General features: G+C 42.5%; 1 protein-coding gene across 1 annotated transcript in view; it reads left to right on the top strand.

Annotated features, from left to right (window-relative positions):
- Positions 1-25,194, top strand: part of LOC144594914 (transient receptor potential cation channel subfamily V member 5-like) — a 67,074-nt gene extending 41,880 nt beyond the window's left edge. The window contains exons 4-16 of the mRNA XM_078401843.1: positions 2,267-2,389; positions 2,769-2,909; positions 4,314-4,412; positions 6,416-6,582; positions 9,435-9,584; positions 9,681-9,893; positions 12,992-13,078; positions 15,126-15,202; positions 17,041-17,206; positions 17,595-17,661; positions 18,536-18,804; positions 21,262-21,368; positions 24,236-25,194. Of these exons, the coding sequence (XP_078257969.1) occupies positions 2,267-2,389; positions 2,769-2,909; positions 4,314-4,412; positions 6,416-6,582; positions 9,435-9,584; positions 9,681-9,893; positions 12,992-13,078; positions 15,126-15,202; positions 17,041-17,206; positions 17,595-17,661; positions 18,536-18,804; positions 21,262-21,368; positions 24,236-24,476 (1,907 nt within the window). The 3' untranslated portion in view covers positions 24,477-25,194. The remainder of the gene's footprint in view (positions 1-2,266; positions 2,390-2,768; positions 2,910-4,313; positions 4,413-6,415; positions 6,583-9,434; positions 9,585-9,680; positions 9,894-12,991; positions 13,079-15,125; positions 15,203-17,040; positions 17,207-17,594; positions 17,662-18,535; positions 18,805-21,261; positions 21,369-24,235) is intronic.
- The last annotated feature ends 1,826 nt before the right edge of the window (positions 25,195-27,020 follow it).

The following is a 27,020-nucleotide window of genomic DNA, read 5'->3' as shown; positions in this document are numbered from 1 at the left end:
TGCACTAGGTGTACAAATGAACCTGCGTTGTGAGTGGGACAATCTGGGGAAAGAGTCCTCCACTGTTCATCTGTTTTTAGTGCACATTTTCCAGCACCATCAAATTCTGACCCCACTTAAATTTTCTGCCAAGTTTGCAACAGTGTCTGTTGAATTTTTTAGCGAAATCAGTACAACTTAAGAGCGGTGACCACTCAATGTAAATCAGTAACTTGAGTCAACTGCACATAGAAACCAGTAAATATGGTGAAGTTATTGGAATAACTGGGCGGGTGAGGCAGCGTCTCTGGAAGACAGGGATAGCAGGTGTTCTACATTGTGATCCTTCATTAGATGTATTGTAGTATGTGTGACAAAGTTAGAAAAGAGCTGGGGGGGCAGGACAAAGCCAGGCAAGTGATAGGTGGATACAGATGAGATGAGGGGGGTTTTGATTGGCAGATGGGTGGATGAATGTCTGAAATGAAAAGAAGACAAAAGGCTGTAAGATAAGAAAGATTGGGAAGGCTGTAAGATAAGATTGGGAAGGGCAAGTGACTGAAGTGTTTGTGAATTAGCTTTTGGGAACCAGCGACCAGTTCTGTTAACTTCAAGATGGTTATGGATGAAGGCAAGTTAAAGTTCTGAAATGGGGCGAGGCCAACGTTGATGGTAATAGACAGGATCTTGCTCAAATTGATTGGAGTAGGTTGTTTGTGGGCAGTGGAACATGGGAAAGTGGGATGCTTTAAAAATGTGATGACAAGAGTTCAGGGTATGCATGTGCCTGTTAGAGTGAAGAGGTAGGCAGGTGGGTGTAAGGAAGATTGGATAATGAGAGAAAATGATGCTCAGGTCATGAAAAAGGAGGCATGAGGCAGGTATAGGCAGCTGGGAGCAAGTGCAATACTGGAGGAGTTTTGGAAACTTAAAAGCATACTATAAAGGAACAAGGAGGGCAAAAATGCAGGAGATAACTCTGGTATTAAGGAAAGTACAACAGATATGTAAATATATCAGATGCATAGATAGGGTAGAGAGGCAGAAACATTTTCCTATGGTGGAAATGTCAAAGACGAGAGGGCAAGTTTTAACGCAGATGATGGTGTGCATCTGCAATGCGCTGCCAGGGGTGGTGACGAAGGGAGATACAATAGTGACATTTAAGAGGCTTTTTAGAGGGGCACATAAATATGCAGGGAAGTTGGGATATGGATCAAATGCAGGCAAAGGAAATTAATTTAGCTTGGCACAGACATTGCAGGCCGAACACCCTGTTCCTGTACTGTACTGCTCTATGTTCTAGGTACTATGAAATCGTGGAGAAAGACATGAAGATTGGGGAACTTGGGAGAGTTAATGGAAGTGTATTGAGGTTGAGGAAATGCTGAAGATCTAAAGGCGTATGAAGGTAGACAAGAGCAGCACAGTGGTGCAGCAGTAGAGTTGTTGCCTGCAGCACCAAAGACCCAGGTTTGATCCTGACTACAGGTGTTGTCTGCATAGAGTTTGCATGTTCACCCTGTGATGCATGGGTTTTCCTTGTGTGCTCCGGTTTCCTCTCACATTCCAAAGACATGCAGGTTTGTAGGTTAATTGGCTTCTTTAAATTGCCCCTAGTGTGTAGGATGCAAAACTGGGATGACATAGAACTAGTGTATGGGTGACCATTGGTCAGTGAGGACTCGGTGAGCAAAAGGCCTGTTTCCACACTATATCTCTAAATTAAAGTAAACTAATTTCCCGGGCATGATTAGATATATCCAAGGACAACTGTCGGAAGCTAGAGAAGAAATTGCTGGAGCCCTTGCTGGGATATATGAATCATCAAGAAGAACTGCCAAGGTTACTAGAGAATATTTATTAGAGTTACTGGAGAATATTCTGACGGGTACGATATATATGCATCTGGATAGCCGACTGGATAGAAAATGTGATGCCAGAGGAAGGGATATAGGTGGAAGGGGATGCAGGGAACAGGAAAGGGGTCAGATAGTGAGAGAGGACACTGAAGAGAGGGGGGGAGGGGGGGAGGGGGGTTGGGGAGGGAAGGTTGTTTGTCGGAAGAAGGGTCTTCCTGTGAAGTTCACCTGCTGAGTTACTCCAGCATTTTGTGTGTTTTTTTGTAAACCAGCATCTGCTGTTCCTCGTGTCGACTTTGTATAATTACGGTGGCATTATTCATTACTCCCTGGTAGGTGTGAGAATCTATGCTATTAGCTGGTATAGTCAATTAGAGATATTATATTTTGTTGTAGTAAAGATGGTAAAGAATTTGATTTAACAGGTGTGATGGGCGAAACAGCATTGCACATCGCTGCATTGTACGACAACTATGAATTTGCAAAGGTGCTCCTCGAAGAAGCGCCGGATCTCGTCAATGTACCAGCCACCTCTGAGCTGTATGAAGGTAGAGTTTTGTCATTTCAGTCATTTCTTGCCCTCTTTTGAATAGTTGAGTGTGATGGTGGAAGAAAATGGGTGGAGAAAAATCCTAAAGATTGAAAATGGCTGGACAAAGTGACTAGTGTTGACATAGGAGTTAACAATGGAGACAGTTGCTGATTGAAATATGGAATCATGTGATTGAGAAATGACAGCTGGATAAGAGTTAATTTATGGTGGGCAGGAAGTGAGCAATGTACAAGGTGCAAAGTAAAGGTGAAGCATGGTGTTTATGTTTCGATTAACGAGTTGGAAAATGTTTTGTATGTATGGAAGTATTGGCTGGCAGGGTGCAGAAGGACCCTTACTGAGAGGGACTGACAGCATGTGATTTTCTTGAGCAGGGAAAACAGCCCTGCACATTGCGGTGGCAAATGAGAATTTTCCTTTGGTTAAAGAACTGGTAAACCGTGGAGCCAATGTGGCATCATCACGTGCAACTGGGATCTTCTTCAAAAGAAGTGAAAATAATTTAGTTTATTATGGTAAGCATTTATCATTATTTTTTGCATGTACATCTCGCCTTACAGTACAGCACGTCTGAGTGCACCTGGACCTTTACACTGAGCGTTGATCCCTTCACGCCATGATCTAATCATTTGTGCAAGATTATTCCAAAGATTTTTCGAATTCTACCACTATTCTGTGTTTCCCCAAGCCTTGTATCTTTGTTGAAATTATTTCTTTGGGAACTCTTTATTGTTTTGAATTTGTTGCCTTGTTTTAAACTTTATTTTCGGACACTCGTTTTAAGAATCACTTCCTTTAAAATCCACTTTTCCCTAAGTTGGCTTTCATAATCGTCCATTCAGCACACTTCCGATTTAAAACTTGTTAATCTTGATCATTACTGACAGAACCACGAATCTCTATGGTTTTGTTGGAAGCAGGAAAAATTAGATATTAATTTCTGAAATATCCCAAATATACAAGACCCACATCGGATCATTTCATGATCAGATCATTTTTGAAAAAATCTAATCTAAAGAAATCTAAAAACTGGAATGAAAAAAAAATACACCTTTGTGAAGTGCAGAGAATATGCAGACAAAATATTGTGTTCAAATAGAATGGGAAGCAGCCAATGTTTCTGAACTTTCTGGATCAATGTAAGAATATGGTGCAGAAACAGCATTGAAGGATCATTGGAGTTTTGTTGTGTCTACTTTTCATACCTGCCTTCTTGCAATTTACAACAAAATTGCTTCTTTAATATCCTAAAAGTATTGATTCACTTTTGAATTCTACACTGTTGAGGAAAAAACATGCCTTATTAACTGATCTCACATCATTGGATGGAGCTGTGCGGTGTTAAAGATACAAGTACGAAAAACGTACTCGCTGGAGTTAAGGAGAAAGCTCATCTGCAAAAAGTGTTTTTCAAAATATTGGCGCAGTCACAATGGTAGATGAAATATGTAGAAAATATAATACTTTACAGACAACCTTCAAGATTAGTGAAAACCTAAAATATGATCTTTGGATTATGCGGTTCGTGACTCCAGAGGATTCCAATAAAAAGCTAAGATATTCATTCCTTGTAAAATGTGGGAAATAGGCTATGATGAAAAATATAATTGCAAAAAAATCTAGTCCACATATCTGGGATCCTGATTCATACCTCTAATATTGAACTCAGCCCTCAGGAGCCAAATTCTCCCAGCCTGTTTTGGTTCAATTTTATTGTCGGGAACATTCTTATCAAAATTAATTTCTCCTTTATGTCAACTATGTTATAAAAAATATAGCATTCAAAATATGACCTATAACAAGACTAGGATGATAACAAGACATGCTAATGCTAGTCGAGGGAAAGCATTAATGGACAAAGTGGCTTTTTCTCACCAATTCTCATTTAGTCCTTTTGATTTGCGGTCAATGTGTTTCAGGGGAGCATGTGTTATCGTTCGCGGCTTGTGTTGGGAATAAAGAGATTGTGCAGTTCCTGATTGAAAACGGAGCAGACATTAAGGCACAGGATTATCTAGGTAAGAATCCAAAATGGAAAGTCGAAGTGTTATTGACTTTCCTAGAGGGTGAGCATTGTCCAGTGATGCATTTTACCCAGTCTATCAGTCTGAAGACAAGCTGGCCAAGAATAAGAAGTAGGCCCTTCAACCCTTTAAACCCTTCTCCACTGTTCAATTGGATTGTGCCCAATCCATATCTTAACTTTGCTATCTTTCCCTGGTTCCATAGAACATTGAAAAACACAGCACGGGAACAGGCCTTTCAGCCCACAATGCCCATGCCGAACACAATGCCAAGTTAAATTAATCTGCTCTACATATACTTCCAATCCCTGCATCTACATTTGCCCATCCAACAGGTTCCCAAATGTTCCTCTCGTAACTGCCTCCACCACCACCACAGGCAGAGTGTTCTAAGCTCCTATGTGTAAAAACAAAATGTCCAGCACATCTCCTTAAGCTGCCACTCCATCTTAAAGGTATACCCTCCAATCTTTGACATTTTTACCCTGGGGAAAAATGTTCATACTGACCTTTCTGTCTGGGCCTCCTCCATTGCCAGAGTGAGGCCACACACAAGCTGGAGGAACAGGAGCAGCATCTCATATTTCACTTAGGTAGCTTGCACCCTAATGGTACGACCATTGAATTATCTAATTTCAGGTAACTGACCTACTAACAGCATCTATCTCCTTCCCCCCCCTCCCCCCCCCCTTTCCGTGTGTCCCACCTGGATTCGCACCCATTTCTTCCTCATCCCCTTCCACCTAAATTTCTTCCTCTGGCATCGCAATTTGTGCCTCTTCTTTCTTTATCTCACACTTTTATCTCTTCATCTCTGGCCTTTGTCCAGCCACCTACCTATCAACCCCACCTTCTCACTTGTATATCTCTATTACTTGCCAGGCTTGGTGCTGCCCCCACCACTCTTCCGGCTTTCTGAATCTCACACCACGGTGGGATTACCCTTTAATCTGTTGCATAAGGGAATACAAGCCTGTTCTATGCAACTTGTCTTCACAGTTTAACCTTATAAATCCTACATCACTCCAGTGGCCCCGCGCTCCAGCCCTCCAAGAGCCTGTTCTGCCATGCAATGTCATATCACAACACTTGTGATTGGGTCATAAGTTCTATCTGTCGTCAAGTGTAAGAAGATTTTTTGGAGAATATGATTCGGATGGAATATAGTCTCTCAGTCCAACAACTGCAGTGATGGACTCTCTTGAAGGGGGTTAGAGGGTGGAGTGTAGCCTTGTATGTACCTGATGAGGTTTAGCTGGGAGTCTGTGTGTTGCAGAGCATTTCATTCCAGAGAGACCATTAATTAGTCCAGGTTGGCATGAACAATAAACTGTACATCGGCTCTTTGAGATGGGAGTAAAAGATCTGACGGTATTATTTTAAAGAGGAAATTCTCCTTGGTATTATAGTCAAAGTTTATTCATGAACCAGCACCAAGTAAAACAGGTGACCTGGTGATAATCAAATGTTCATAAATTCATAAGTGATAGGAGCAGAATTAGACGATTCGGCCCATCAAGTATCCTCCGCTATTCAATCATGGCTGATCTATCTTTCCCTCTTAACCCCATTCTCCTGCCTTCTCTTCATAATCCCTGACACCTGTACTAATCAAGAATTTATCTATCTCTGCCTTAACAATATCCATTAATGGCCTCCATACCTTAAGTGGCAATGAATTCCACAGATTAACCACCCTCTGACTAAAGAAATTCCTCATCATCCTCCTAAAGGAACATCCTTTAATTCTGAGGCTATGACCTCTGGTCCGAGACTCTCCCACTAGTGGAAACATTCTCTCCACATCCACTCTATCCAGGCCTTTCATTATTCAGGAATTTTCAATGAGATCCTCCCACTGGCTGTGGGCGCGGGCTGCATTCAAATTTGCTGCTGTATTTCCTACATTACAATCATACTTTGGGACACTTTGAGGATGTGACGGGTACAATATGAATCCAAATCATAGTTTCTTTCTTCCAACGCATCTATTTCAGGTAACACTGTTCTGCATCACCTGGCCATTCTGGCACAAAGTTATACAGCACAGATGTATGATTTCATCATGTCCCTCGAGTCAGAGAGTGGAAATCCCACAGAAACGATCACAAATACTGATGGATTGACTCCCTTCAAACTGGCTGCTCTTGAAGGAAATATGCAGGTGACCGAATATTTATTGCGTTGCCGTTCCCGCGTCTTTGTAGAAGGCCGTAGCAACAGTGTCGGGAGATCAAACTTCACATGTACAGAAAGATGTTTTCAAATACTGCAGGGAATGAAGAAAAATGACAGACTAATCCCTATAAAATTGTCTCTGCGTCATAGGGCTACTATACAAGGGAATGCAAGTGTAAAAGACATCATTCTTATTTTTGCATGCTCTTCATACGATTTTTTTTTTCAAAATCATATTGCATAAGATTATACAAAGGAGGCCATTTGGCTCACTTTGTTGCCCAAAAATCAGCCTTACTAGCTTAATTTTCAAATGTTGCATATGGTGGTGGAAAGAGTAATTTTCATTCAGTGATGGGTTAAAAATGTTGGTCCTTTACTCCCAACAAACTAGTACATAGAATCATCCAAAAGAGAAGACTGGCATTTCAAAAGCACCTTTCACATCCTACTGTTTTTTTACATCTACCAAAATAATGATTGAATTGCAGTCACTGTTGTAATGTTGGTAACATGTCAGTCTATTTGTGAATAAGAAGTTCCCATAATCAGCAAAGTGATGACGGCTAGAAAATTGTAAGTTTAGTAATGCGGCACGGTAGCGCAGCGGTAGAGTTGCTGCTTTACAGCGAATGCAGCGCCGGAGACTCAGGTTCGATCCTGACTACGGGTGCTGCACTGTAAGGAGTTTGTACGTTCTCCCCGTGACCTGCGTGGGTTTACTCCGAGATCTTCGGTTTCCTCCCACACTCCAAAGACGTACAGGTATGTAGGTTAATTGGCTGGGTAAATGTAAAAATTGTCCCTAGTGGGTGTAGGATAGTGTTAATGTACGGGGATCACTGGGCGGCACGGACTTGGAGGGCCGAAAAGGCCTGTTTCCGGCTGTATGTATATGATATGATATGAATGCCGAGTGTGTGATAAATAATGGGCTGGGCACACCATACCACTGCATTTATATAAAATAAGCCTCGGGATCTTTCACATAGTGAAGCAGTCAGGGTCTCACTAAATGGAGCCAGTCTAAGTGCCTCAACCAAATAAGCGCATCTCTAATGCTATCACACTTCCAGTTGTGCGTCAGTGTGGATTTTAGTGCTCACTCACTGGAGGTCAATAACTACATCCAACTTTTTATGTGAAGACAGACTGAGGCACAACTGACATCCTTTTCCACTAGCAGAACAACTACATGGTGGCATAGCTAAATGTCCCATAGTATCTCAGAGAGAAAAGGTCACTGGGCTACAAAGAATATATGTGAAGATGCCTGAAGAAGAGGGCAGTATAGGAGATCTTAAATGAAAAGAGCAATGAAAGTAGCATAATGAAGATGTTTAAAATACGAGGTAGTGTCAAAGTATGCTTCGCTAGAGTGAGGTGCAGTGGCCATGGGGCGAGAGAATGTACAGAAATAGGGAGAGATTTAAGTGAGGGAGAGTAATTTGCATGTAGTCCCTGGGCAACAGGGCAATTATCTGCAGAACTAAGATGGAGAACTGGCTGAGTGACTTGGATGTAGGCAACGGAGATTTGGAGGAACTGAAGTTTGGGAAGTGCAGAAGAGTAATCGGAACATTGGAATGATGACGTCCAGAGTCATGGATGAGAGTTGCCACAAAGTAGTTTGAGGCAGAATAGACAATAGACAATAGGTGCAGGAGGAGGCCATTCGGCCCTTCGAGCCAGCACCGCCATTCAATGTGATCATGGCTGATCATTCTCAATCAGTACCCCGTTCCTGCCTTCTCCCCATACCCCCTGACTCCGCTATCCTTAAGAGCTCTATCTAGCTCTCTCTTGAATGCATTCAGAGAATTGGCCTCCACTGCCTTCTGAGGCAGAGAATTCCACAGATTCACAACTCTCTGACTGAAAAAGTTTTTCCTCATCTCAGTTTTAAATGGCCTACCCCTTATTCTTAAACTGTGGCCCCTTGTTCTGGACTCCCCCAACATTGAGAACATGTTTCCTGCCTCTAACGTGTCCAACCCCTAATAATCTTATCCGTTTCGATAAGATCTCCTCTCATCCTTCTAAATTCCAGTGTATACAAGCCTAGTCGCTCCAGTTTTTCAACATATGACAGAATGGCTGCCAAAGATGCAAAGTGTCTGGTTCAGTTTGAGGTAATGATCAATTGGTTGATATTGGTGACAAGAGGATGATGGTTGAAGTAGTTGATCTTCAGACTGAAGAAGGGTCTCGACCCGAAACGTCACCCATTCCTTCTCTCCTGAGATGCTGCCTGACCTGCTGAGTTACTCCAGCATTTTGTGAATAAATACCTTCGATTTGTACCAGCATCTGCAGTTATTTTCTTACAGGATCATTTCAGAGCTCTGGCAGGGAGTGGTCATGACTGGGATAAATTAACAGGGATTTGGGGAAAAACAGGTGTGGATTTCAAAATCAATAACTGGGTCAGATACGATAGAAATGAAAGGGAGGTTTACAAGAACAGGGTTAAGGATGGGTTTTTGAGGAGAAGAATAAGGGATAAACTAAATACATGGTGACGCATTAAGTACAAGAATCCCTTGAATTTTTCAAACTAGTAATTCTGGATGAGTACTAAGAGGGTGGGAGACTGTTGGTTGTGGAGAACAGAAGCTGGCAATGATCAACTCCCCTCAATCTGTGAATGCTTTTGGTAGATGATAGTGAGCTCTGATTGCAATTAGTTTGATTGCAATCCACTTGCATACACACATTTAGAACACCACCTTATCATATGGAATAGTTGACTATCTATAGCCATTCTCAAACATCCCCTTTCCAATCCGATATAAGATAGCAGTAGATAATATGTTGGATTTGTATTATCTTTTGCAGCTCTTTCAACATTTAATGAAAAAGAGAGAGCATCACATTCAATGCTTTTTCAAGACTATCTCCGGCACTTTCTGTGACCTCTCCGGCATTGACTCTTGGGATGATGACCACTCAGTCCTTGAACTCATCCTGCGTAGTAATGAAGATGAGGTGAGACAATGAGTTCTGAACAGAACCAACTGTTGCTGAAGATGGCTGATTGAAGGCTAATTGCTGAGCCTTTCTGCTTTTGTCTGTTTCTTGCAGGCCTTGGAGTTTCTGAACATCCCTGCAATCAAGACACTGATTCACTTCAAGTGGAACAAATATGGAAAATATTATTTCCGAATCCTTGCTTCCATATACTTTATTCATATCATCATATTTACCTCCTGCTGCATGTTTCGTCCTCTTGTACCACGGCGGGACAATGTCACAGACCCAAGAGATACCCAGATTTTGGAAGAGGCACCATTCGATGTTAGTACCATTACATTGTGGCAATGGATTGTTGTGGCTCTTTTAACTGCAGTGGGTAATTCTTGGGTGGACTTTCCAATAGTAGCCCTACTAAGGAGATGTAAGGGCAGTTGCTACATTCAGGAATGAAGTGACTTCCCACTGGAATTGCTAACCTTGAAAACTCTCCATTGAAGGGCAGTTATCTATTTCTCAAGAACTTTCTTTACTCACCAAGAATTTGAACTAAAGAAGCATGATGGTGCACTTAGGTAGATCGTTTCTGGTTCTAGGGACTGAGTTTGAATTATGTTGCTATTCCATCTGCGTGACTCAGCTAGGCTATCTCCAGCCTGGATAAGCCCTCTATCCCCAGGCAAGACTGGGTGATTCACATGTACTAACCATTCTAAGGATGGAAGCGAGTAAAACACTCTTTTCCACCATGTGCCCTGAACAAATTCATGACAAAGAAGCACAGTGGATAACTGGTGGAGCAGTCACTTCACAGCTCCAGTTACCCAGGTCAATCTTGACTTCCAGTGCTATTGATGTAGAGTTTGCATGTTCCTCCTGTGACCACTCAGGGACCCGCTGGGTGCTCTGGTTTTCTCCCACATCCCAAAGATGTACGGGTTGGAAGATTAATTTGCCACTGTAAATTGCCCCTTGTGTAAATGAGTGGAAATGGGTAGATTAAAATTGTTGGATTAGCATAAATGCTCAGAGTTAATGGTCAGTGCAGATGCCATGGTGCTGAATTAATATGAAAGTATAAAATCACTCATCCATGACAATATTAAGCCGACAACCTAGCTTGAAATCAACAGGAAGCAAAGGAGCACACTGTAGCCTCAAATCCCATAATATACCTGGGCTGGATTTGATTGGGAGAGAAAATGTGCAGACCTCTTCTGAACCTGACTTTGTGGGTGTTAGAGTGAGGAAAATTATTCTGTGACGTTCTGGCATGGTACTAATTTGGGAATATTTTATGATAATTGTAGAGTGACCTTTACTAAGCTCTGTAACTGGCCGTATCAGACAGGTGCACTAATTTGCACGCTGCATGGGAATAGGTAATAAAGAGGTGGTGTGAGGATGAGACCTATCCACATGTTTTCATGGCCGCCATTTCATTATTGACAGCATAATGCAAAGAAGTCTTGGTACACCCAGACATTTTCATTTCATGCACATTCTTGGCATTGAAGCATGCTTGAAACAATGTAAAATACAAAGTACTGGAGTAACTCATTGGTTTAGGCAGCATCTCTGAAGTACATGGATAGATGATGTTTCAGGTCGGGACCCTTTCAGATTGAAACAAGGTATTTTTGGTGGAATGGCTCACATCCATCAACTCTATGCCCTGTTCAGAGAGAGACAGCTCGACAAGATAAGAACAGGTTCCCTTCTCTGCTGCAATCTCAGTTTCTTAAACAGTTGAGAAATCCAGTCATTGACTGGGAAATGCTATGCCCTTCTGTTTGCATCCCTCCAAAGTTCTTGCACCATGGAGTGTGAACATAGATAAGCAAGTGTAGATGATGTCTCTTGCATCAAGTGGATACTCCCAGTTCAACATTGAAACACCATATGATGTCTTGTCTAACCAATCACAAAGCCATGTAGGGTCAAGGTGGGTGGTCATTTAGTTTAGTTATTAACTCCGTACCTGGGCATGAGACTTTGGCGGAATCTCCAAAAAGCACTGGCCAAAAGATACACCTAGCAATGTGTCCATAGAGGTCCCTTTGTCATTGTTGACACCTGCTCTACCTCCTCTCCTGCTGCCAACCATAGGGCAAGAGCAGACTGTGCAGCATAGCCCAGCTTACAATTAACTATGGAATTATCTTTGGAAAGTACTTCTGATTGCCTTCAAACCCATGCGCAACGTGTTACATTGCTGAGTAGAAAGTGGCTGAGAGGCCTTTTATGTTCTGCAGCTTCTGTGAACAGGACACTGTGGAAAGGTGCTTCCATGTGGATGATCCACAATGTTTCATAATCAAATAGGATCCAATTTCAGCGTAGTGTTCCTCAAGTATCACATGAGGAAAGACATCATTCATAGAAACACTGCTTGCCATAGCATGCAACTTGCTCAGAATTCCCAGGAAAGAAAGCAAACTCAATGCTAGCATTTATTTCAAGAAGGTTTGTATACAAAAACAGGGTTGTAATACTGAGGCTCTATAAGGTGCTGGTAAGGCCGCATTTGGAATATTATGAGCAATTTTGGGCACCATACCTGAGGAAGGATGTGCTGGGTCTGGAGAGGGTCCAGAGGAGGTTTACAAGAATTATCCCAGTAATGAGTAGGTTAACTTATGATGAGCATTTGTCGGCACTGGGCCTGTACTCGCTGGATTTTAGAAGGATGAGGGGGTCCTCGTTGAAACATACAGAATAGTGAAAGGCTTGGATAGAGTGGATGTGGAGAGGATGTTTCCACTAGTGGGAGAGTGTAGGACTAGAGGTCATAGCCTCAGAATTAAAGGACATACTTTTAGGAAGGAGATGAGGGTTTAGTCAGAGGGTGGTGAATCCGTGGAATTGCCAAAGAAGGTTGTGGAGGCCAAGTCAATGGATATTTTTTAAGGCAGAGATAGATAGATTTTTGATTAGTAGAGATGTCAGAGGTTATTGGAAGAAGGCAGGAGAATGGGGTTAAGAGGGCGAGATAGATCAGCCATGATTGAATGGTGGAATAGACGATGGGCTGAATTGCCTAATTCTACTCCTACCACATGACTTTATGACAACTTTGAGGAGAGTGCAGTTTTACCATGGAGCCCTTGTATTCAAAATTCACCCAAATGATCATGAAAACTATGACATGGGAAAGAATGTTTATCCCACTGACTCACAGGAGCTTTTATAAGGACTTTCTGTTCTTTTGAAACTTACTTAATGAAATATTATTAAATGTACCAAAGAGATTCCACAATGTGGCTGAATATAGGGACCACAACAGTGCTCACTTTTCTAGTCCTATCAAAAACCAATTGTGTGTCAGTAAGGTGATGCCATAAGATCTGCTATCTGTAATGAAATAATGACAATTACTCTTTTCATCTTTGAGCCATTTAATCTCTGCCTCTTGTTTCCAGCTCTGCTATATATCAAAAGAAGATTATATTCGTTTAGCGGGGGAAATCATTTCTGTCTTTGGAGCCATTGTTATCCTTCTTGCCGAAGTAAGAACATTTTTTCTTTCTTTGTGTGATGAAAGGAAGTGAGCATTGTCTTTAAAAAATATTGCAGCAAGTTAGAAATCAATAAAAGGCAAATCAAAACTTGACTGGTAGAGTTCAATATGTCCCTACAGTCACAGATAGTCATAGAGTCAAACAGCATGGAAACAGACCCATCAGCCCAACTTACTCATGCTGACCAAGATGCCCCATATACATTTATTCACAAAATGCTGGAGTAACTCAGCAGGTCAGGCAGCATCTCGGGAGAGAAGGAATGGGTGACGTTTCGGGTCGAGACCCTTCTTCAGACTGATGTCGGGGGTGGGACAAAGGAAGGATATAGGTGGAGACAGGAAGATAGAGGGAGATCTGGGAAGGAGGAGGGGAAGGGAGGGACAGAGGAGCTATCTGAAGTTGGAGAAGTCGACGTTCATACCACCGGGCCGCAAACTGCCCAGGCGAAATATGAGGTGCTGCTCCTCCAATTTCCGGCGGGCCTCACTATGGCACTGGAGGAGGCCCATGACAGAGAGGTCAGACTGGGAATGGGAGGGGGAGTTAAAGTGCTGGGCCACCGGGAGATCAGTTGCGTTAATGCGGACCGAGCGCAGGTGTTCAGCGAAGCGATCGCCGAGCCTGCGCTTGGTTTCGCCGATATAGATGAGTTGACATCGAGAGCAGCGGATGCAATAGATGAGGTTGGAGGAGGTGCAGGTGAACCTCTGTCTCACCTGGAAAGAATGTTTGGGTCCTTTGATGGAGTTGAGGGGGGAGGTAAAGGGACAGGTGTTGCATCTCGTGCGGTTGCAAGGGAAAGTGCCCGGGGTTAGGGTGGTTTGGGTAGGAAGGGACGAGTGGACCAGGGATTTGCGGAGGGATCGGTCTCTGCGGAATGCAGAGAGGGGAGGGGATGGGAAGATATGGCCAGTGGTGGGGTCCTGTTGTAGGTGACGGAAATGTTGGTGGATGATATGTTGGATCCGCTGGCTGGTGGGGTGGAAGGTGAGAACGAGGGGGATCCTGTCCTTGTTGCGAGTGGGGGGATGGGGAGCAAGAGCGGAGCTGCGGGATGTAGAAGAGACCCTAGTGAGAGCCTCATCTATTATGGAGGAGGGGAAGCCCCGTTTTCTGAAAAACGAGGACATCTCGGAAGCCCTAGTCTGAAACACCTCATCCCGGGCGCAGATGCGGCGTAGACGGAGGAATTGGGAGTAGGGGATAGACTTTTTGCAGGGGACCGGGTGGGAAGAAGTGTAGTCCAGATAGCTGTGCGAGTCGGTGGGCTTGTAATAAATGTCAGTCACTAGTTTTTCTCCTGTGATGGAGATGGTGAGGTCCAGAAACGGGAGGGAGATGTCAGAGATAGTCCAGGTATATTTAAGGGCAGGATGGAAATTGGAGGTGAAGTGTATAAAGTCAGTGAGTTCTGCATGGGTGCAAGAGGTAGCACCAATGCAGTCGTCGATGTAGCGGAGGTAGAGTTCGGGGATGGGGCCAGTGTACGTCTGGAACAGGGATTGTTCGACGTACCCGACAAAGAGGCAGGCGTAGCTAGGGCCCATGCGAGTGCCCCATATACATTAGTCACACCTGCCCGAGTTTGGCCCATATCCCTTCAAAACCTTCCTATCCATGTATCAGTTCAAATGTTTTTTAAATGTTTTTACAGTGCCTGCCGCAACCACCTCCTCCCACACCTCATTCCTTACACCCACCACCTTCTGTGTGAAAACTATTAAATATTTCCCCTTAAACCAGGTTCAATCCTGACCTCGGGTCCTGTATGTGTGGAGTTTTCCCTGTGAACGCATAGGCTTACTTTGAATTCTCTGGTTTCCCTCTACATCCTAACGACGTGCAAGTTGATTGGTTAATTGTTTCTGTTCTGGTGTTGGCTGAGGGATAGACATCAGCCTGGATACTGGGCAGTGGCTGTCACTTCTGAACTAAATTTTCCAGGTTCCTGCATTGCTGAAAGTGAAAGCTGCCACCCTAAATATCAAAAAATTACATTTGTGAGATGCATATTTTGATTACCTCTCCCTAGATTGTTGACCTCTTACGGTATGGAACATCAGGATATTTTGGGAAAACTGTTCTTGGAGGCCCATTCCATGTTGTAATGTAAGTAGAATAATAGTAGTATTCTAATTAAGTATGATATTGGGGTGTTAACTGCAGATATTTTATATTTCCATTTTTAACACTTTCCTTCTGAATCATTTATGACTCAGCTTGTCATCATTCTTATGAGGAGATGGGAAGATTTTGTTTTGTAATTTCCAGAAATGCAATAATGGATATGTGCTTGAAAAAAAAGTATATTTATTGAGAGTATGATGCATTGGATTTGTCTGTGTAGGTTTTGACCAAACCATGATTGGTTGAATAGCAATCAGTATTGTAAGGCTTTATGAACTGTTTTCCGATTCCTGCTTTCCATGTAACAGCTCTTTTATTGATCTGTTTTTGGAGGAACGTCTGAAGCTGTTTCCCCCCCCTCCCCCCCACATTCTCTGAGTCTCTGTTCTCAAACTGATCCGTCTCTCAATCGCTCCACACTTTTAAAAAGAAACTACTGCTTTCAGCAGGATTTTGGTTACGACGAGCTCCCCCACCATAAGCAATTTCCAATCCTTTCCCTCTGGTTTTTTTTTTTGTTACATGGATGTTGACGCTGAGAACAGCACAATTTATCTGGGTATCAGAAAATGCTGGAGTAACTCAGCGGGTCAGGCAGCATCTCTGGAGAGAAGGAATGGGTGACGTTTCGGGTCGAGACCCTTCTTCTGACTGATGTCGGGGAGGGGGGGTGGACAAAGAAAGGATATAGGTGGAGACAGGAAGACAGTGGGAGAACTGGGAAGGGGAGGGGAAGGGAGGGACAGAGGAGCTATCTAAAGTTAGAGAAGTCAATGTTCATACCGTTGGGCTGTAAGCTGCCCAAGCGAAATATGAGGTGCTGTTCCTCCAATTTGTGGTGGGCCTCACTATGACACTGGGGGAGGCCCATGACAGAAAGGTCAGACTGGGAGTGGGAAGGGGAGTTGAAGTGCTCAGCCACCGTGAGATCAGGTTGGTTAAGGCGGACTGAGCAAAGGTGTTGAGCGAAACGATCGCCGAGCCTGCGTTTGGTCTCACCAATGTAGTGAAGTTGACATCTGGAACAGCGGATACAATAGATGAGGTTGGAGGAGGTGCAGCTGAACCTCTGCCTCACCTGGAAAGACTGTTTGGGTCCTTGGATGGAGTCGAGGGGGCAGGTGTTGCATCTCCTGCGGTTGCAGGGGAAAGTGCCTGGGGAGGGGGTGGTTTGGGTAGGAAGGGACGAGTGGACCAGGGAGTTACGAAGGGAACGGTCTCTGTGGAAAACAGAAAGGGGAGGAGATGGGAAAATGTGCCAGTAGTGGGATCCCATTGGAGGTGACAGAAATGTTGGAGGATAATTTGTTGGATATGCTGGCTGATGGGGTGGAAGGTGAGGACAAGGGGGACTCTGTCCTTGTACGAATGGGGGGAGGGGGAGCAAGAGCGGAGCTGGGGGATATAGAGGAGGCCCTAGTGAGAGCCTCATCTATAATGGAAGAGGAGAAGCCCTGTTTCCTAAAGAATGAGGACATCTCTGATGCCCTAGTGTGAAACACCTCATCCTGGACGCAGATGCGGCGTAGTCGGAGGAATTGGGGGTAGGGGATAGACTTTTTGCAGGAGACAGGGTGGGAAGGAGTGTAGATAGACTTTTTACAATTTATCTGGATGTGCACTCCTCCAACATTTGCACTGGAAAGTGATCAAAAATGGGAACTCTAAGGGGGAACAAGAGGCAATTTTGTCCATTTTTTACCTTTTAGATATTCCGATTTATCTTTCTTTGGCTCTAAGTTAATGATTTCATATTTCCCAACAATAAGCTTTACCAGAGTTTACCCACTCATTTAACCATTGTCTTCCTCCCTCAACAGCATCTGCTATGCATTACTGGTGTTATTGATTTCCATTCTTCGACTGACGAGTGCCGGTGTGGAGGGGTTCTTCATGGCCATTGCCATTGCTCTGGCTTGGTGCAATTCCATGTTCTTTGCTCGAGGATTCAGGATTCTTGGGTATTTTGCCATCCTGCTCCAAAAGGTAAATTAATCGAATATTTAATTTAAATGTTTGTTTGTGTGTGTGTGTGCGTGTGTGGTCTTTAACGATTCAGCTGTGTAATAATCTTTATTTTCCATCAAGCCAATCTACTTGGGAAAACTTTAAAATATCCTTGACCATAAATGACAGTGATTGTTAATCAAGATCAATACATTCACATAACATTTACTGCTCCGGCATTTTAAGGAAAGTGTTTTATGTCTGTATATAGATTACAGTTAGATAGTTGGATAATTCATTAGCAATTTCCAATATCTGTTCCTGCAAAGATTTGTTCTTGTTCACACTACAGACAGATCACAGTTATCTGAAAGTTCAGCTCATTAGAGAATATATTCATTAACAATTTTCTTTATTTATTCCACAGGTTATTTTGGAGAAATTTTTAGCATTTGTAATATTAATGCTGTTGGTGCTGATCGGATTTACCACAGGTAAATCTAGTTAAATCTCTCTTCATTATTTTTTATTAATGCGTGTAATTGTTCCCCCAATGTGATGTGCTGTCTGATATTGGTTAGAATTTGATGGACTATTTTCCCTACTTTTGCTATTTTATTTAACGTAGAATTTACATTGGAATCAAACCATCACAATTATAACATGTAAACTGACTCCATCAAATCCACCTCAATACTTCCTCTTAAAGCCATCTCTCTGCTCTGCTGCTTTGTTGACTGGTGTATCTACCCATTAACTTATTTCTGTTCCTCTATTCCATTTAAGATCTTAATCCTCAGAGTGTTTTCTGTGAATGGACAGCACAGTGGTAGAGCTGCTGCTTCACAGCACCAGAGACCCAGGTTCAATACTGACCTCAGGTGCTGTCTGTGTGGAGTTTGCACATTCTCCCTGTGACCGTGTGGGTTTCATCTAGGTGCTCTGGTTTTCTTCCACATTTCAAACACATTCAGGTTTGTAGGTTAATTGGTCAATGTGAATTACCCCTTGTGTGTAGGATGTGGATGCAAAAGTGGGATAACAGAACTAATGTGAACGGGTGATCCATTGTCAGCGTGGACCCGGTGGGCCGCAGAACCTATTTCCACTCTGTATCTGTAAACTTAACTGATGGTTATGATTGGGATCTACTGTAAGATACAGATTCAATAGTGCAAAAGGGAATTGTATGATAACTTTAATGAAGAGGAAATTGCAGGAATGTAGGAAAGTGATTGTGAACTAGATTCCTCATTGATGTTCATGTGGCATTTGTCAAATGTTTTTTTTTAACTCCCTATATAACACATCCATGTCATCCCATTAGGTTTGGAGATTGGTGTTGATAATGATTTCTTTTTATTTCAGCATTACATTTATCATTCCAAGAGCTTGATCCTGCCCAATGGGTTCGTTTTAATGGCTTTAAGAATCTGATATTCCTCGTCTTCATGCTCTTTTTTGGACTCCTCGATATCCCACTGAACTATGAGAAGCACACACCTTTCATGGTCAAGATTTTATATGTGTCCTACATTATGATGACTTTCCAGTTGATGGTCATTCTCTTCATCTTCTTGATTGCCCATACACTCCGGCAGGTGATGAAGAAACGTGATGTACTCTGGCGAGCTCAGGTACTAGGTTTATATATATATTTATTTGTCTGTTTGTGCTCGGTTCATAAACATTTATTTGTCTATTGGAGCATAGTCATCAATACGTTGACCTTGCATAATGTCAATAAACCTAAATGGCTCCCAGCGGGCAAAAGCATTTGCGAAAGAAAGGATATTTTGCATTTATTTACCATTCATCACTACTTTGGTCATCTCAAAGTGGTTATCAGTATTTTAGTTTAGGGAACATGGCAGCCATTTTATGCATAGCAAGCTCTCATAAATAATAATCTAAGGGTCTCGACCCAAAATGTCACCCATTCCTTCTCTCCAGAGATGCTGCCTGTCCTGCTGAGTTACTCCAGCATCTTTTGTCTACCTTCGGCTTAAACTAGCATCTGCAGTTCCTTCCTCCTTTCTTATAGATAGCTTCTGAAGGATAAATTTTGAAGTGCACATCAAGAACTCATCTGATTTTCTTTGAAATACCTTAATCGAATTGTTCAAGTCCACTTGAAAGGACAGAAGGGGCCATGGTTTAATATCTCATTTAAAAGACATCAACTCAAGTGTGGCATTGCAGAAAAAATATCTGCGTGATGTCCAATTAGAGTCCTTGAAGTAGAAATAGGTCATATCGGAACTCCATCCACTTGCAAAGCTCCATGTCCCTTTAAATTTGGTTTGACCATGTCCCCATGTAATGTCTTTTGATATTGCTGTAGACATTGGGTCAGATCTCATTGTACCTGGCTCATGACTCACGGTTGCTGGCCCTGTGGCTACACAAACCTTTTGTAGCCACGCAGCTTTCTCAAAAGATACGTTTGTCAGATATGGTCAATTCTTTACAAATCATGTTTATTCTCATGATGAACTCAACATTTTCTAAGTGCTCAATCAGTCTTTAGAACATAGCAAAGTGCAGCACAGGAACAGGCCCCTTCGGCTCACGATATTTGTGCTGAACATGATGCCTAACTGCTCTCATCTGCCTGCCCATGAATCATATCCCTCTATTCCCTGTACTTCAAAATGCCTATCTAAAAGCCTCTTAAATGCCACTATCGTTTCTGCCTCCACCACCACCCCTGACAATGCATTCCAGGCCCCCACCACTCTCTATGTCAAAAACTTGCCCCCACATCTCCATTAAACTTTCCCCTCTCTAGTGTTGAACATTTCCACCCTGGGAGAAACATACTGACTCCATCTGCCTCTCGTAATTTTATATACCTATATTTCGTTAAGTACAGATTCCAATCGGATCTTTATTATATTAGTTTAATTTAGTTCATTGTCACGTTACAATGAAAAGCTTTCGTAGCATGCTAACCAGTCAGCGGAAAGACAATACATGATTACAATCGAGCCATTCACAGTGTACAGAGCATAGTAAGAAATGCTGCCTTTGGAATAAAGGTTTAAAAGAGTGGAGTGATTGTAATGTGTGATTGCAGATCCACCTGTAACCAGCACAAAGTGTTGTCGCTATCTTGGATCAGTTCTTAATATCAGGCTTCCTCTCTCTAGGCTTTCTTAAATAATGAATCTGAAGGATTAATTCCTGAATCAAGGGTAGTTTGGTAGATTGTGGCTGAAGAAACAACTGTCTATTCATTAGCTTTCTTTCGAACCCTGTGTAATATCTGCTCCTGAGGAAATGTCAAATCTTAAGTGCCGTTATTTTCTTGACGTTATTTTATGGCAGGTATTTAGCCATCCTAGATTCATTATGGATTTCTCTGAACCCAACAGATCTTTATCTAGTTGAAGAAGTTAAAGATGGACAAACATAACATTCATTATGTTTGCTATTTTTTAAAGAAATGTTCCCAGCACCTGGTTTCAAAAAGCTCATATTGGTTTATACTTTTAGTTACATTGATATATTTAGAGATACAGTGCGGAAACAGGCCCTTCGGCCCACCAAGTCCGCGCCGCCCAGCGATCCCCGCACATTAACACTATCCTACACACACTAGAGACAATTTTTACATATTACCCAGTCAATTAACCTACATACCTGTACGTCTTTGGATATATATCACAAGATTCTTTTTATTCCCATCTTTTCAGCCCTTTTTGATCCTCTTTCACTGTCCCTTGGATGTATGTCAGTCTTATGGGAAAACCCACAGCCTTCTCATCAGAGGCAAGAGTACTATAACTAAATAGGAGTTTAATACATTGTGAGATATTCCTAATTGCGCCCCAAGAGATTTATTAAATTAAAACGTTCCATTTATTCAAGGCCTTCCATGAATGAAGGGTTTTTTTTCAACTGTTTTTCACACCCATGTGTGGCGTATTTTGAAAAAAAAACCTGTAGATGCTGAAAATCTGAAATAAACATCAAAAAGGCTAGAACCCCTCATCTTGTCAGGCAGCACCTGCGGAAAGAGAAGTAGGATTAATGTTTCCGGTCAAAGACTTTTTATCAGAACTATGATATTTTTTTCTCTCCTACAATAGATCACAGCATCAATAATTCATATGGAGAGATGGCTTCCAAAACACTTCTGGCCTCGTGCTGGTACCTGCGGTGTGAAACTTGGACTTGATAACAACTGGTATATCTGGTGAGAGCACAGAAACCATTTCAAAGGTCCTCCTCCACTCGATGTCATCCCTTCCACCACCCTCAACATTTATTGACCCCCCACCACTGGCACATTGTAGCTAGTGTAAACCATCTACAAAATGCACTGTTGTTAGTCTTCTTGGCTACTTCAACATCACCTCCCAAACACATTATCCGCTATCACCAACAGAAAATAAAGCAGTAGGGGCCGAGAATACCACCACCTGCTGATTTGCCTCCAAGTACTTAAGAGAAATATTATTGCTGTTTCATTGTTACTGGGTTTCAATCCTGGAACACCCTCACAAACAGTACACTGAGAGTTCCTTCACTAGAAGGACTGCAATTGTTATGAAGGTGGCTCATCCCACTCTTCGCAAGGGCACCAAATTCTGGCCTAATGAGTGATGTTCAGATCCAGAAACATAAATCAGTAGGCGACTGAAAATACATTTAAAAAGTGCAGATGTTGGAAATCCGAAACAAAAACAGAAAGTGCTGGAAGCACTCAGCAGTCTTGCAGCATCTCTCTTAACGGAGAGAGAAACTCAGTTAACGTTTCACCATGAAGATAATCAGTACTGAACAGAAATGTGGATGTACGAATAGTAATGGTTTCGAGCAAATAAGTATCAAAAAGTAAAATAAATTGTTAGAAATCTGAAATTAAAACTATTTAGAGTCATATGGCATGGAAATAGGCCCTTTGGCCCATCCAAGGTGGCATTCTCAGCTAGGGCTATTTGGTCTGCTCCTGGCCCATATCCCTTTAAACCCATCCTATTCATATATCTGTCCAAATGTATTTTCCAAGTCAATTAAAGAGCTGGAGAGGTCAAAACAATGTTGATGTTTCAAGACAATCTTTCATTGCTAAATTTAATCAGTAGTTCTCCATGATATTAGAATATAGAACATAGAAAAGTACAGCACAGGAACAGGTCCTTCAGTCCACAACATCTGTGCCGAACATGTTGCCAAACTAAACTAATCTCATTTGCCTACACATGATCCATACCCCTCCATTCCTTGGACATCCATGTGCCCATCTAAAGGCCCCTTCAACGCCATTGTCTTATCTCTCCCCACCACCACCCCTGGTGGTGCATTCCAGGGACTTACCGCCCTCTGCGTAAAGAACCTGCCCGCACATCTTTAAACTTTGCCCCTTTCACCTTAACGTGTGGGGCAGATAGACTATTCTATCTGCCTCTCATTGTTTTATATGCTTCTATGAGGTCTTCCCTTAGCCGAGGACTCTCCTGAGAAAACAAGTTTGTCCAACCTCTCGTTACAGCTAATATCTCTAAATCAGGCAGCATTCTGATAAACCCCTTCTGCGATCTCTTAAAAGCCTCTGCATCCTTCCTTTAATGGGCTGAATAGAACTGTGTGTAATACTCTAAATGCAGCCTAAAAAAAGTCCTTTAAAGCTGTGTCTACTTCCTGATTTTTATACTCAGTTCCTGAACCTAAGAAACCAAGCAAAACATCTGCCTTTTTCTTCTCTCTCTACTGATATTGCCATTTTCAGGGGGCTATGTACTTGGACCCCAAGTTCTCATCTGAACTGTAATGCTGTTAAGGGTCTTTCCATTAACTTTATACTTTCCCCTTATATTTGACATCCCAAAGTGCAGCACCTCACGTTTACTTGGATTAAACTCCACCTGCCATTTCACTGTCCATTTCTGTAGTGATCTATAGTTCTCTGTATACTTCAACTGCCTTCCACATGGTCCGGCAATCTTGGCATTGACTGCAAACTCACTAGCCAATCCATCTACATTTACATCCAAGTTGTCTGTATATATATATATATAACAAACAACATGCGGAACAGCACTGGTCACAGACTTTCAGCCAGTATATCTACCTTACTAGGTTAATTCCCGGAATGGTGGGACTGTCATATGTTGAAAGACTGGAGCAACTAGGCTTGTATCCACTGGAATTTAGAAGGATGAGAGGGGATCTTATCGAAACATATAAGATTATTCAGGGGTTGGACACGTTAGAGGCAGGAAACATGTTCCCAATGTTGGGGGAGTCCAGAACCAGGGCAACCTTGGCGTAACCAACTCATCTACATTTATATCCGTATCATTTGTATATATCACAAACAACACAGATCCCAACACAGATCCCTGCAGAATTTCAGCGGTCATAAACCTCCAGTCTGAAAATTTTCCTTCCACCACAACCCTCTGCATTCTATCAGTAAACCAGTGCTGAACACATACAATCAAGTCACTATTAATCCCGTGCATGTTAATCTTCTGGATCAGGATATCATGGGGGACTTTATGAAATGCCTTATGAAAATCCATGCAGACAACATCCAATGCCCTACCTTCATCGATCACCTTTGTCACCTCCTTAAAAAACTTGATCAGGTTAGTAGGACATGACTTGCTGTGTACAAAGCCATGCTGACTGACTAAATAACCCATTCTCTTCCAAATGGGAATAAATCTTATCCCTAAGAATCCTCTCCAATAATTTCCCTACCACTTTCATGAGGCTCATTGGCCAATAATTCCCTGGATCCTCTCTATTTCCCATCTTAACAAAGTAAGAATATTAGCTACTCTCCAGTCCTATGGGACTTCACCTGTGGCTAGAGAAGATGAAAAAGATTGTCTTTTGCCTCTTTCAATAACCTGGGATAGGTCTCATCAGGTCCTGGGGATTTGTCCACCTTAATGCATCTCTCTAGTTAGATTTTCAGCACCCACCACTCCCCTTCTCAATTTATCGCAATGGTTTGCCATCTGATTCTCAACTGTCTCTTGAGCTGTAGTCGTTAAAGGCATGCAGAGATGTATGTTGCAAATGAATGACCTCTTTCTTTCGGTCTCTCAGGGTGGAAGACAGCAATGACTGCAGTGCAATGAGAAGCTCCTTCAATCCCAAGCCTGCAAAGGAAAAAGAACGTCCAGAATCTGGGAAGAAGATGGAGAAAGAGCAGGACCATTCACCCCCTGTCAGGGGCGAAGCTGGCTTAAAGCGAAGCATGGACGGGCAACTTCTCCACCGTCGGTCAAAGCCTCACCTTTTTGATGGTGCTCACACTGAGGTCAAAGAAGCTGAACACTGTCTGTGAACTACCATGGATACTTTATAATTAGTACCAGAGAAGCCAAAACACCAGTGCATTATCTGTCCATTCCCCCGTCAGTTTTGGAGAGCTTTACTTTGTAGGGACAGAGACATGCAGTCAGAATGGCTTCTCAGTGGCAAGGACCACTGGTCCTTGGACACTGATATGTTTGCTCAGACCGAACTTAGTTTGGTGAGCAGTGACAAGGCTTCTAAAGATCCTTCTTTGTTTTGCTTGTATGAACTCTGCATATTTAATGAATCTCCTTACCCATCAATTAAACCTTGTTTTCGATTATGAAGGTTCCATTGATTTATAATATTTATTGGAGTAAATGATACTTTGGGATCTAATTGAGGGATTCAGGTGACTGACATTGTGAAACCGTTTATGCAGCATAACTTAAGACAGGAAGTAACTTATGGTGTGACGTAAATGTGGAATTATGTTGATCCATTTAGAATATGGAATGCCTTAGTAAGATGATATACTGACTGCATCGATGTAAAAGATATCCATTTGGAATTCTCAGTGATTGGATTACCGTACTGTATTAGTTCAACACTGATCTACATAAATATTGAAACCTGTGTCTAACAATGTGGTATTTTAATCTATTTGCATCTCATCGCTTCCTATCCTTCTGGTGGACATCCTTAAAATTACAGCTGATCATCAATTTGCAGCCATGGCTGTGAGAGCAGTCCAGACCACAGGCTTCTCAGAGTGGGGAGGTTACTAGTAAACCTAAATTGGCTAAATTTAAATGTAAGTAATTTAGATTTTAACAAGAAGACAATGGGTGTGTGGAACCACAGATCCCAAGGAACCAGTGGGAATGATACTTGAGGGATGGGTGATGGAGGGGATTTATTTCTTTTGGAGCAGCCTACTGGATTGGGCTGTAAAATACATTCTTCTGTTCCCACCCCATTTCCTCGCCTTTTCCCATATCCCTGTGTGTTCTTCATTCACAACTAGTTATCTAATCCCATGTAAATGGTGTGTTGGTCTACTCATTGGGCACTGGCCATAAACTTCCTACCGTCAGTGTACACCTCTCCTCTGCCCTTTTCCATGTCCTCACACAGCTGGGATAAGGTGCATAGAGTGTAGGTCATAATCAAAAAAGTAATAATCTCTGGATTGCTGTTAGAGCCACAAGCAAATTGGCATCGGGTTGATGTGAATTAAACGTGTTGTTCAAAGATTGGTGTGGGAGGGGTGGGTTTGAATTTGTGGGACATTGGCATCAGTATTATGGAAAGAGGGAGCTGTTCCGATGGAACCCTGTACCCTGCTGGGACCAGAGTCCCGGTGAATCACATGACTATGGCTGTAGACAGGCCCAGGGTGGTTAATACAAAACTAAAGGTGTTATATCTAAATGCGAGCAGTATACCAAACAAGGTGGATGAGCTTATAGTGCAGTTAGAAATTGGCAGGTACAGCTTTGAGCGCTTTACAGAGTCATAGCAGAAAGAGGATCAGAGCTGGGAGCTGAACACCCAAGGAAAAAGCAGGTGGGTGGGCAGAGGGGGTGAGGTGGCTCTGTTGGTAAGGAATGAAATCTAATCCTTAGCAAGAAATGACATAGGATCACAAGATGTAGAATTGTTGTGGATAGAGTTAAGAGGCTGCAAGGGTAAAAAGACCCTTATGGGAGTTATACACAGGCCTCTGAATAGTAGCCAGGATGTAGGGTACAAATGACATCAGTAGATAGGAAAGGCTGTAAGAGAGGCAATGTTGCAGTGGTCATAGGGGATTTCAATATACAGGTAAACTGGGAAAATCAAATTGGTACTGGATCCCAAGAGAAGGAATTTGTGGAATGCCTCTGAGATGGCTTTTTAGAGCAGCTCGTGGTTGACCCCACTAGGGAAAAGGCAAATCTGGATCTGCTGTTGTGAAATGAACCAGTTTTGATTAGGGAGCGTAAACTGAAAGAACCCCTTCGAGGCAGTGATCATAATATGATAGAATTCAACCTCCAGTTTGAGAGGGAGAAGCTGAAATCTGATGTATCAGTATTACTGTTGAGTAAAGGTAACTACAGAGGTATGAGGGAGGAGCTGGCTAAAGTAGATTGGAAGGGATTCCTAGCAGGAATGGCAGGACTTTCTGGGAGTACTTGGGAAGACACGGGATCTTTTCATCCCAAAGAGGAAGAAACATACTTAGCGGAGAATGAGGCAACCGGGGCTGACAAAGGAAGTCAAAGACAGCATAAAATCAAAAGAGAAGACATATAATATGGCAAAGGTTAGTGGGAGGATTGGGAAGCCTTAAAAAAACAATAGAAAGCAACTGAAAGAACAATAATGAGAGAAAAGATTAAATATGAAGGTAAGCTGGCCAAGACTCTAGCAACATGCCAGAAATATAAGAGCGTCAGGGCAGAAGTGAGCACAGTTGCTATTACTGTGGAGAAGGTGCTTGGGAAGTTGAAAGTTGTAAATCTGTGGAATTCACTGCCTCAGAAGGCAGTGGGGGCAATTCTCTGAATGCATTCAAGAGAGAGCTAGATAGAGCTCTTAAGGATAG

Source organism: Rhinoraja longicauda, chromosome 6 (assembly GCF_053455715.1).
Source record: "Rhinoraja longicauda isolate Sanriku21f chromosome 6, sRhiLon1.1, whole genome shotgun sequence".
NCBI classification, from domain to species: Eukaryota; Metazoa; Chordata; class Chondrichthyes; order Rajiformes; family Arhynchobatidae; genus Rhinoraja; species Rhinoraja longicauda.
Note: the sequence above shows the minus strand (reverse complement) of the source record. Positions and strands in the feature narration are given on the sequence as shown.